General features: G+C 47.5%; 1 protein-coding gene across 2 annotated transcripts in view; it reads right to left on the bottom strand.

Annotated features, from left to right (window-relative positions):
• Positions 1 to 12,302, bottom strand: part of LOC120819586 (glutamate receptor ionotropic, delta-1) — a 119,769-nt gene that overhangs the window by 25,012 nt on the left and 82,455 nt on the right. For both annotated transcript variants that reach the window (XM_078102661.1, XM_078102660.1), the window contains exon 5: positions 342 to 395. In XM_078102661.1, coding sequence (XP_077958787.1) covers positions 342 to 395 — 54 coding nt within the window. The remainder of the gene's footprint in view (positions 1 to 341; positions 396 to 12,302) is intronic.

Genomic DNA, 12,302 nt, shown 5'->3' with positions numbered 1-12,302 from the left:
CTTTTCTCCTGCCGACGACACTTCTCAGATGACAAAGAATCTCGCCCCCCCCTTCCCCTCCTCCCCCCGTCCCCCCGTCCCCACGTCCCTGTCCCCCCCCGTCCCCGTCTGTCTCCCGGCAACATCACATGATAACCAAGACAAAGGTAAAAAACATAATTGGGCGTTTTCCATAATAGTGCAGCTCTTCTATCGGATCTAAAAGGCTGAAGAAATCAAACAGGAAGTAGCTTCACTGCAACAGGATTTACTTTTTAACCTCATAGAAAATGTTTTGATTTAAGTCAAATGAGATATACACATATGTAAATGTAAGTGTGCATAATTGGTGACGGTCTTACCTCGTTCACAAACACCCAGTGGCTGTCTTTAGAGGCCAGGTTGGTTTCCACCGCCTGCACACACACAACAAGGAAGTCAACATCACACTTATTTGTATGTTTTCAGGTGCTTTGTTGTTTAAAGTGCAGTTATTTAGACTTTCACAGCAGACTGGGCTTCTCCTTTGAGCTCTAAACGACTTCGATCCAACAGGTCACATGACACATTCAGCCCATATCAGCAAATAAGACTCTCTCTCTCTCTCTCTCTCTCTCTCTCTCTCTCTCTCTCTCTCGCCCCTCAATCCCATAACAAGCGCTCACTGAGGTGATGAAGATTGAAGAGGGACCAGAGGGTCCACATTTTAAAGAGCAGGTGATCTCACTGCGTGATGAGGTGTGGAGGAGGTGTGTGTGTGTGTGTGTGTGTGTGTGTGTGTGTTAAGCCGTGTGCTCGGTCAGGTGAGACGTGTTTTTATGGTCTGAAAACATTTCTGAACGAAACTTTCAGTGAAGATGAAACGGTGACACGTTCAAATTTACTGATTAGAGTTTATCAGAAGCTGATCGGCTCCATGTGATTGATCCCTGTGAGGAGAGCTTCATCTTCTCCTCCACGTTAACTCCGTGTTAACGCCCACTTTGACTGCAGGAACCTCGGCGTGACGTCGACAGCCGACTCTCCCTGACTCCAACATCACTGACAACACGATCCTGTAGATACTCGCTCTACAACATCAGGAGAACACGTCCTCTTCTCACTCAGAAGGTACTGATTCAGGCTCTTCTCCCTCCTGGACTACTGTGACTCCCTCCTGCAGGTCTCCTGCTACCTCCATTCCACCTCTGCAGCTCATCCAGAATGCAGCAGCTCCACTGGTCTTTAACCTTCCTAAGTTCTCCCTCACTCCTCCACTCCTCCGCTCTCTTCACTGGTACCGGTGGCTCATCCAGTTCTAAACATGGTGCTCACGTACCATGCTGTGAATGGATGGGGTCCAGCTTACATCCAGGACCTGGTCCAACCCGACACCCCGACCCGCACTCTCCGCTCTGCATGTGATAAACTGCTTGTTCCTCCTCCTGAGAGCAAAACACTGGACTAGATCTCCACTCTTTGCTGTCCTGCTCCTAAATGGTGGAAGGAGGTCTCTGAAGACATCAGGACCACAGAGAGCCTTCACATCTTCAGACTAAAGACACACCTCTTCAGACTCTACCTCCACTAACACACTAACTAACTGCAGCACTTACATTGGACTTATAATGGTTCTTATCTACAGCAAGTTGTACATCGGCTTATTTGATGAAATCACACTTTCTTGTTTCTTGTTTTTCTGAGTTTGTGTCCTTATGGTTGAAATGTTCTTATTGTAAGTCGCTTTGGATAAAAGCGTCAGATAAATGACATGTGATGTGATGTATTTATACATATATACATACATACATATACTCTGCATCAGGCCATGACCATGTGCACTAAGACTGATCCCAGTTGGACGTCGCTGCTGCTTCCTCATCTGCAGCGACGTCGTTTCCCTCAATGAAGAACCTGCACGTGGCCTCGTCACGGTTATCGATCCGCCTCCAAGAGCCCAACCCCCCCCTGACCCTCCATCAGCCGGTTTGCATACAGAGCGAGGGGGGGGGGGGGGGGCAAATACATACTGACTCACGCCGTCGACCTCCATCATTACATGCAGAGTGAATAGAGGGAGGACGGGGAGGAAGAGGAGGGAAGAAGACGGAGGAATGTTCATGGAACATACATGTGGAGAAGAGATGGTCAAGAGCAAAGTGTGTGTGAGTGTGTGTGTGTGAGTGTGTAGATGTGTGTGTGTGTGTAGATGTGTGTGTGTGTGTGTGTTTCACATTTACACTGAGGAGCCATTTGCTCTCAAGGCCTCGTGGGAAAACCCCCACATCCATAACACACAGACACACACAACATGATGTATTCTAAAGCTTTGAAGGCCACAGACAGTGTGTGTAAGTGTGCGTTTTTGTGTGTCTGTGTGTGTCCTACTTGTCCCTCATATCCTTGTGAGGACGGAAACATTTATTTGAGGACGTGTTAAGAAATGAGGACATTTTTTAGAATCTAAATTCGGATGTTTTGGTTTTTTAATTCTCATTCAACACAAATGTCTCATGTCCATCGGCGTCCCCACACATGGGGAGACACCGCGGAGGAGCAGGACCGACCCGTTGCTAAGCAACCAGTGATGCAACGGCGAGGATTCAGCAAGCAGAACATTTGTATGCGAGGCCACGTTTCTCTTCCTCGTTCACAATGTGTGAGTGTGTCTGTGTGTGTGTGTGTGTGTGTGTTGTCTGTGTGTGTGTGTGTGTGTTGTCTGTGTGTGTGTGTGTGTTGTCTCTCTGTGTGTGTGTGTGTGTGTGTTGTCTGTGTGTGTGTGTGTGTGTTGTCTCTGTGTGTGTGTGTGTTGTCTCTCTGTGTGTGTGTGTGTTGTCTCTCTGTGTGTGTGTGTGTGTGTGTGTGTGTGTGTTGTCTCTCTGTGTGTGTGTGTGTGTGTGTTGTCTGTGTGTGAGTGTGTCTGTGTGTGTGTGTGTGTGTGTTGTCTCTGTGTGTGTGTGAGTGTGTCTGTGTGTGTGTGTGTGTGTGTGTGTGTTGTCTCTGTGTGTGTGTGTGTGTGTGTGTTGTCTCTGTGTGTGTGTGAGTGTGTCTGTGTGTGTGTGTGTGTGTGTGTGTGTGTGTTGTCTCTGTGTGTGTGTGTCTCTCCAGCAAGGGGCTCTCGTGGCTGATTAGCTCTCAGGAACAATATGGCCAGAGACAGAATGGGCCATCGATTCCCCCGGCAGCGCCAAGATGGCCGCTCTGCTATGAGTGGCCACCGTGTGTGTGTGTGTGTGTGTGTGTGTGCGTGTGTGTCTGTGTGTGTCTGTGTGTGAGAGAAAGATAATGAGGATGAAGAGGGAAGCCTCTGTGTTTGCTGCTCCTCGCTCGCTGATCACAACGAGAAGACGCGTCTCCAGCAGCAGAACGGGGTCCCCCACCAGGGGGTCCGTCTACGCTTAGAAAATCCCCTGAAGAAGAAAACCAGGAAGCAGAAGGAGGAAGAGGAGGAAACTGCTCATTCCTCCAGTGAGGAGATCAATGAGGAGCCTGTTAGCTGAAAGAGTGTTACAGTGTACTCCAGTGTGTACTACTGTGTGTGTCTTCATACATCAAGTATGTGTGTGTGTGTGTGTGTGTGTGTGTGTGTGTGTGTGTGTGTGTGTGTGTGTGTGTGTGTGTGTGTGTGCGTGTGTGTGTGTGTGTGTGTGTGTGTGTGTATGTGTGTGTATGTGTGTGTATGTGTGTGTCTGTGTGTGTGTGTGTGGGCGAGCGAGGAAACCTCAACATTGAGTGTTTGACAGATATTTTAAGTGCAAAGTTCCAACTGCAGCCGTCAAAGCACATTGAACAAATCCTTCAAAATAAAAGTCAAAACAGGGGAAAAACACAAATGTATTTTAAAATGTTTGACTATTTTCATTCCAGTTCCAGAAGTAAAATAAATAGCAACAGTATGCTGGATTTAAAGGAAATTAGCTGGTAGCATTACTCCCAAAATATACCCCCCCCCCTCACTGACAATAAAATGATGTCAAGAATGAAAACAACCAACATGGCCGCTGTGGGGAAGATGTTTTTTGTTGAACTTATTATTATAAAATCTGTTCTTGAGGAACATCACTGAGGCGTTACAACATGAACTTATGCTGAGAAACAAAAATGTTATCTTACTGCCTCAGGAAGAAGAGGGGGGGGGGGGAAGAGGGGGGGGAGGAGTTTTCACCAGCTTCACGCCAACTTGAACCCATCTCCCAGAAAACGGATGAAGAGGAAGTGGGGGCAGGTTAGAGAGAGAGGGGGGGCAGGTTAGAGGGAGTGGGGGCAGGTTTGAGGGAGGGGGGGCATGTTAGAGGGAGTGGGGGCAGGTTAGAGGGAGTGGGGGCAGGTTTGAGGGAGGGGGGGCAGGTTTGAGGGAGGGGGGGCAGGTTAGAGGAAGTGGGGGCAGGTTAGAGAGAGGGGGGGCAGGTTAGAGGGAGTGGGGGCAGGTTAGAGGGAGTGGGGCAGGTTTGAGGGAGGGGGGGCAGGTTAGAGGGAGTGGGGGCAGGTTTGAGGGAGGGGGGGCAGGTTAGAGGGAGTGGGGGCAGGTTTGAGGGAGGGGGGGCAGGTTAGAGGAAGTGGGGGCAGGTTTGAGGGGGTGGGTGCAGATGTGAAGGACAGAAGAGACTCTTCCTCTCACCTCCCCCCTTTTACATTACAGAGCCCCCCCAGCACTGCTTTTGAGTGACAGGTCACATTCCCAGCATTCACCTGTAGAAAAGTTGGACGACAAAAAGGCCTCCAGGTGAGAGACGAGCAGAAGAAGAGCCGAGGACTCGGGAGACGAGTGTTCGGGTCTAATGAAGAAGTCTGTGACCATCAGCGTAAACACAGAATCCACAACCAGGAGCTGACCCCCCCCCCCCCCCCCCCCCCCCAGGGCGCCACGCCAGCCTGCATCCAGACGAACAGCTCAGGGAAACACATGTAAATATCTCCTCCAGCTCATGCTTTACACACAGAGGGTCAAAGGTCAACGCAGGGAGAATCACTGCACACACACACAGGCCCACTGAGGCCAAAAGGCTATTGAAGGAATAATTGACGTTCCCACCTTCCTCGTGTTGTTACACGTTATCATCCAGAGTGGTGTAATTACAGAGGAAAGCTGTTATTTAGTTAAATAAGAAGGTTGTGGACCGCGGACCTCGAGGCCGCCGGAGTCAATATTTATGTTTACAGCTGTTGCTTCTGGTGTAACCTTTCACAATAAAAGCCCCAGGCACTGTAACTGTTCGCCACACAACAGTCCGATATCCTAAGAAAAGATTCTCCTCATTTTCGTGCTCTTTTTTTTTACAGATGACATCAAGATGTGCAGTATTTCTGCTTCTTACATGAATACAGTCTTTTCAAAATAAACTTACTTACTAGCTGTACACGTCATTCAAAATAATTAATCTTTTGTGGGATATCTAGAGATTAGGACGCGTTCCTTTCCTGAGGCGTTGCCACGAATGCCGGATGAGATCAGTTTTAAGGAGTAAAAGAAGCAGCAGAGACGGAGACGTGTTGGAGGGCAGATCCAGTAAAGTGAAGATGGACCTTTGTGTGTGTGTGTGTGTGTGTGTGTGTGTGTGTGTGTGTAGCTCCGTCTCTGAACAGCACAAAGGACCTTTGTTGCTGCAGGAGACATGAACACACACAAGTCCTGGGACAAAATAGCAGGAATCATTTTCTGAACGCAGGTCGGCTGCTTCTGGGGAACATTCAGAGGGAAGCCTGCAGCTTTTCAGCCGTGTGGCTCCTTTGTGGGCTGAAAGGGGCAGAAATGAGTTCCTGTCAGTTTCCCTCCTCGAGTCCTCTTCTCCGCGGGAGGCCTCAGACATGTGACCTCCAAGCTGAGAACTGGACCGATTGAGAACCGAACCTGAGCTGCTGGTTGTCGGCTCTGAGCAGCTTGACATCTGGAACATCTGCAGCCAGACAAAGAGCAGCAAGGCGCTTCCTCTGCTTCTAGACTGCAAAACCATCATTAGAGTATAAGACTGCTTCTACCAGTAGTGCATCTTAAACCAGTACTAGCCTGTGTTAAACCAGTAGTGCATCTTAAACCAGTACTAACCTGTGTTAAACCAGTAGTGCATCTTAAACCAGTACTAGCCTGTGTTAAACCAGTAGTGGAATATCTTAAACCAGTACTAACCTGTGTTAAACCAGTAGTGCATCTTAAACCAGTACTAGCCTGTGTTAAACCAGTAGTGGAATATCTTAAACCAGTACTAACCTGTGTTAAACCAGTAGTGCATCTTAAACCAGTACTAGCCTGTGTTAAACCAGTAGTGCATCTTAAACCAGTACTAGCCTGTGTTAAACCAGTAGTGGAGTATCTTAAACCAGTACTAGCCTGTGTTAAACCAGTAGTGCATCTTAAACCAGTACTAGCCTGTGTTAAACCAGTAGTGGAGTATCTTAAACCAGTACTAACCCTTCGCCTAGAGGCCAAACTAGAAGACCAATAAAGCGAAGCCACCTGAAGAAGAATGAGAATGAAATAAATCGGACCTTCTGATTGGAGCGAAGCCTCCGTTTTATAACATATCGGTTCTGTGGCTCTGAATCCTCTCGTTTGCTGAAGTGCTCTGATGGAAATGATCAACGGAATAAATCTTCTTTTCCCCGTTTCCTCGTATCTCCACGCCGCGTCCTCGGGGAGATATAAAACCTCTCGAGGCGAGAAACCCAGAGCGAGAAGATTGTTGAAGGATGGAGGAGGCGGAGCCTCAGCTGTATGACATCACAGTTAAGAACATTTCAGATCTCACGTAGTTCAATCATCCCGCCAGTTCCTCGTATAAAATCACACGTAGGTAGTTATGAGTCAGTGACGGTGTTTCAAAGACCCACCAAGTCCCGCCTCCGGAACGCAGACCGGCCAATCGCAGGGTGGCTTTAACCTGCCGTCCACGTCTCCCAGGCTGTCCTGGTGTGAGGCAGAACGTGTTGACATGATGGACCAGAAACGGCGGCGATGCCCTCGCCGGTGGTCCGATGATGGTACGGAGGCGTTTCAATGGCCGCCGGCTGTCAGAGAGACTTTTGTCCCTGAACGAATAAACACACGTGTCTCGTGTCAGGTGACGTGAAGAGAGTCAGAGCTCTGATACGTACGTGTGACGTAGAAACCATGAGCTGCAGACTTAATTACACCAAGCTGCTTCGGGGTCAGGATACAACTTGTGTCAAACTAAAGGCTTCACAAAAAGGTCACAACAACTAAGACACAAACACTACTGCTCATGTACAGCCAGTGGTACTACGAGTACTACGAGTACTACGAGAAGTACCAGGATCAGAGTTTATCTGCTGGACTCTGATCTGTAATCTCTACAAATATGTGATGAAACGATGAGAGAGACACAATAGTGTGTAAACATACACAACACGATGCAGCTGTGACGCACACACACACCACACACACACACACACACACACACACACACACAGTAGGTTGTACTGGTGTTCTGCTCTCAGCGTTATGAGCACCATGGCAAACATTTGTCATTCAGCTCAACACCTCAGGTTGTGTGCGCACACACACACACACACACACACACACTCACTCACTCTCTACAATGTGTGTGTGTGTGTGTGTGTGAATCAATAGTTTTCATTTATCTACATCACATAATAACAAACGACTGATCACATCTTATGATAAAGAATGAAGTGGTTCATTGACCAACGAGGTTCCTCCACGTGTCTCCCTGAGCTTCTGAGCTTTCTGTGGACTTGGTGACCTTGAGGACATGCAGCTGGTCTGGAGCTCCTCAGAGGCCTCCTGGTTTTCTCCAAGGATCGACTGCTCCGCTAAATCAATGGCGTTGGAGAGACGAGTCCCTCGTGAGCTCATAAGCTCCATCACACCCAGAGCATTCTGGGAAACGGTCACAGAGCGGCCTTTGGATTGGAGACCAGTTGGGCCTGAAGGGGCAGACTGTAACCCCCCCGGGTCCAGTTGGCGAGTCTCTTCCAGATGAGCTGAAGGATGTGAAACGAGGGGGTCTGAGCGACGCACCTTGATGATGTCACACACACGCACACGCCTGTTCACGCGTCCCTTCCTGTCGGTCCAGAAGAAGAACGTCTTGTCCTCCTTGTCTTAAGTCACTTTGTCTTTTGTTTCTTCCCCGAAGACGTCGGAGAGACAAGAAGCAGGAAGTTGGGGGAGAAAAATGTGTTTGGATTGAAACCCCTCTACTTCCTACTTCCTGTCAGCTGACTATTCTCATGTCTCTGCTGTGTTCATCACAGCGCCCAAGTGAACCCGTTAAATGCAATTACTCGCCGTGGCGTTTTGTAGCGGCATGAAAGCAGACAAAAACTCTTCTCAATTATTTTAAAGTCTGTGCGATTAATAATTCATGGACACGCGCCGGCCTTCTGCTGAAGGAAAGAGGGGGGGGGCCCGAGGCGTCCAAACCGAGCGCTGCGTTTAAAGGCGCCTCTCCCTTATGGAGGGACAAACAAACCATCACCCAGAATCCTTTGGGGCGCGCACAAAGTGCTGCTCGATACAAAATGTGCAGCTGGTTGGATGCTAATCAACGGGGACCTGCAGGGGCCGCTGACGGAGGAGGAGGTGGTGCTGCAGGAGCACGGCTGAGAGGCGGAGCCCGGGTGCAGATCGGCTACGGGTTCATTGATTGGACCACAGCGTCGCCATGTGTGTTGCACGTTTGTTTTTAGAAAATAAAAGAATGTATTAAAAAACTCTCTTTGTGGCAGAAAAAGAAAACAATAGAGAAGAAAAAAAATAAGAGAGGAAGAGAAAAAAAGGGTATTTTTAGTTACAAACTGTGTGTGTGTGTGTGTGTGAGTCTGTGTGTGTGCGCCGTTAACCACGCAGTGTGAGTCTCTCGTTCTCTGTGAAAACCTTGAAGTGTGAGCAACGGTTTTTTATTATGTGTAAATATAACGTGGAGGCAACGGACTTACTGTTGGATATAAATACACCATAAAGCAGGAGGTGCTTTAGGGCGGGCCTACACGCTGATTGACAGGTCTCTACCAGACGTATACGCCGTCTCTACGTCCTCCTCAGTCCTTATATGGTCACTTCCTGTTCACCGGTTGATTAACAAAAGGACCGATCTGAGGTCCGTAACCCAGTGAGTGCCGTCACCGTGGCAACAAACTCCTGCACGCCTAAAAGAGTCAGTGAAGTAAAGTTAATGTCAAAGAGTCACAGATGAAAATCTGCTGCGTCTTTCTGTGTCTCCGTGCAGAAAACAATCATCCTTCTCTGTTCGATGTGAAGCTCAAACACGAATGTCTTCGCTTTGTTCTGCATCTTCGATTCGTTCGACATAATCTGCATGGAAATAAAGCGAGGCGAGCGACATGGGGGGGGGGGGGTAACACTCTGTGTGCGTGTGCTTGTGTGCGGTGTGTGTGTGGTTTCCTGCGTCTCAGGTGTGTGAGTCTAATTGGTCTCTGAGGAGCCGTCGGCGGGTTGAAGACTGAGGCGTGTGGATTGTTTTAGGCTGGATTAGTAGATTAGTGGATTAGCGGATTAGTGGATTAGCGGAAACAAGTAACTAGTAACTTCACATAAATTCACACAAATTGAATTCATCTTTGGATGCAGATCAAGTGCTCGATTTGTGAAACAAAAACTCTTTATAAGAAGAAAACGATTTGTTAACTTTAGGGAATCTGTGAGGTTATATACTTAGTAATTATGGTTTGAAAAGTATTTCATGAATTAAAAATGTTTTAAAATATTCTTGGGGGGGCTTTCTGCGTGTATATTTGATGTACTGCAGAGATCTGCCTGTGATAATGATTCAGAGCTTCGGTTTTAGATTCATTCAGCTGTCGATTAGAAGAAGAAGCAAAGAACTCGCTTCATATTTACGTTATTTAAGTGACAATAAGGGCTCGTTCCTGGTGGGCGGAGCTCTGCTTTTACTTTGACACGCCTCCTGTCCTGTTCCTCCCTCTCTCCTCCTCCTCCCCCCGTTCCCTCCCTTCATTAGCAATGTTCCCTCAGTCGATGGGAGACCACTGTGAGTCATGAACAACCATTAGAGACAGAAACAGCTGATCGCCTGGAGCTTACAGGCAGATTGCCATTTACACCCTTTACCATAGTAATACTTTGTGTACGGGTATATAAGTACATGTATACAGGAGAGGAGGAGCCAACCCACAGGATGTGATTCTCTTTGCTCTCTGTTCACTGAGGAGACGTCTAGATTCTTGCGTCATTGAGGGAACGTTGGTTCCTCGTAGACGTTCTGAACAGAACGCCTGATGTGAGGACAGCGCTTCATCATCATGTCTACGAGGACCAAAGAAAAGAGCAATGCAGGAGGACGGCTGTGAATAACTCACAGCACAATGAAGAGGACTCAGCATGACGACGCTGGACGATTCACCATCAAAAGTCGCCTTCTGAGCCGAGGCTCATTAAATGTCCCCCGGAGACGATCCGGAACATCAGAGGTCCAATATTCCATTTCTACTTCAAAACACAGAGAAGTTGACTATGAAGTCCTTTAACTTAGTTAAGGTTAAACGAGGTACTTAGTTAGGTTTGAATAACTAAAGTACTTAGTTGTTGTACTGGATTATCAGCACATTGTGCTTATTTTATCAGAACGATTTAGTTGCTTGTGAGGATCCAGTTTGTTCATCTCATCTGTACAACATCACATTCACACTAGTAAACATGTGCTTTTCTTCCTTTAACTTGGCGAATCAACAATCTTGTCAAAGCATTGTGTGTGTGTGTGTGTGTGTGTGTGTGTGTGTGTGTGTGTGTGTGTGTGTGTGTCTGTGTGTGTGTGTGCTTGTGTGTGTGTGTGTGCGTGTGTGTGTGTGTCTGTGTGTGTGTGTCTGTGTGTGTGTGTGTGTGTGTGTGTCTGTGTGTGCTTGTGTGTGTCTGTGTGTGTGTGTGTGAGATGGACAGATGGGGGTGGACGTCAGCGCTTGTGTTTATTGAGGTCATTTTCAATTTGCTATTGGAGGGTTTTTGTCCCGAGGACGTGTAAACATCCCCCCTCTTCCCCCCTCCCTCCACACACACACACACACACACACACACACACACACACACATACACACACACACACACACACACACACACACACACACACACACACAGACACACACACACACGCACACACACACACACACACACACACACACACACACACACACACACACACACACACACACACACACGTTTCACCAGACACCCGAATCTTGTCAGTCAATCTGTCATCCCGAATACCAAGCTCTAAGCCCCGCCTCCCAATCTAACATCACCTCCAGAGATTTATACCACCAGTCTCTGTCTGTCTGTCTCTCTCCCTGTCTCTCTGTCTGTCTCTGTCTGTCTCTCCCTGTCTGTCTGTCTCTCTGTCTGTCTCTCACTGTCTGTCTCTCTGTCTGTCTCTCTCTCCCTGTCTCTCTGTCTGTCTGTCTGTCTGTCTCTCTGTCTGTCTCTCCCTGTCTATCTGTCTCTCTGTCTGTCTCTGTCTGTCTGTCTCTCTCTCCCTGTCTGTCTGTCTGTCTCTCTTCACCATACGAGACCACTGTAAGCAGGAAGAACAAATAAGGTAAAACAAGTTCTGGCAGCAAGATCCATAAACAGCGTGTTTCGCTATTGTTGCTCTCAGTGTGTGTTTGTGTGTCTGTGTGTGTCTGTGTGAGTTAGTGTGAGTGAAGAGAGGACTTGGCAAAGCCTTTAACACGTTTCTTTGACATTCTAATTATTCTAAGAGAACTTCCATTCAGCTCGGTCTCACCCACGCTGCCGTGTCCCGGTGCTAATGAATGTCTCACACACAGAAACACACAGAGACACACTAAGTGCTAATTGGCTAACACCGGCATGCTAACAGGCTAAACTAAGATGTTAGCAACCTAAAAACAGCCTCAAAAGGATTCTATGATCTGCACAGCGTGAAGAACAGACATGTGGAGAAAGGCTGACTCACATTCATCCCTTCAAAATAAACGTCCTGCCAATCTTTATTACTTTAATAATTTACTTTGTCACAGAAATTCCCTTAAAGTAACTCTGCCTTTTTCCTTCCTGTAATCAGTTTTTTGTTCTCATATTTAGTTTAAATGTACATTTTTTAACTAAGCTAATTTACTTAATTCATAAAACTTTATTAAAAAACTGAATTTTATTTTGAAAGTACAGAAGTTTATTTTGAAAAGATAAAAATGAATGCACACAAAAGGAGGAGTCATTTTTATGACACACATAAGAAATGTGTCTCAAAGTAGACTGGTGTAATTAGAAGCTTTAACGGTGCCGCTGATTGATGGCGGCATCAAAGCGTCTGATCTGAATTACTGAGCGCTGATTGGCTCATAAAGCCGACGCGGGACTTGGGAGGGGATTT

Source organism: Gasterosteus aculeatus, chromosome 5 (assembly GCF_964276395.1).
Source record: "Gasterosteus aculeatus chromosome 5, fGasAcu3.hap1.1, whole genome shotgun sequence".
Classification (NCBI taxonomy): Eukaryota; Metazoa; Chordata; class Actinopteri; order Perciformes; family Gasterosteidae; genus Gasterosteus; species Gasterosteus aculeatus.
The sequence above is the reverse complement of the archived record's forward strand: the minus strand, read 5'-3'. Positions and strand labels throughout refer to the sequence as shown.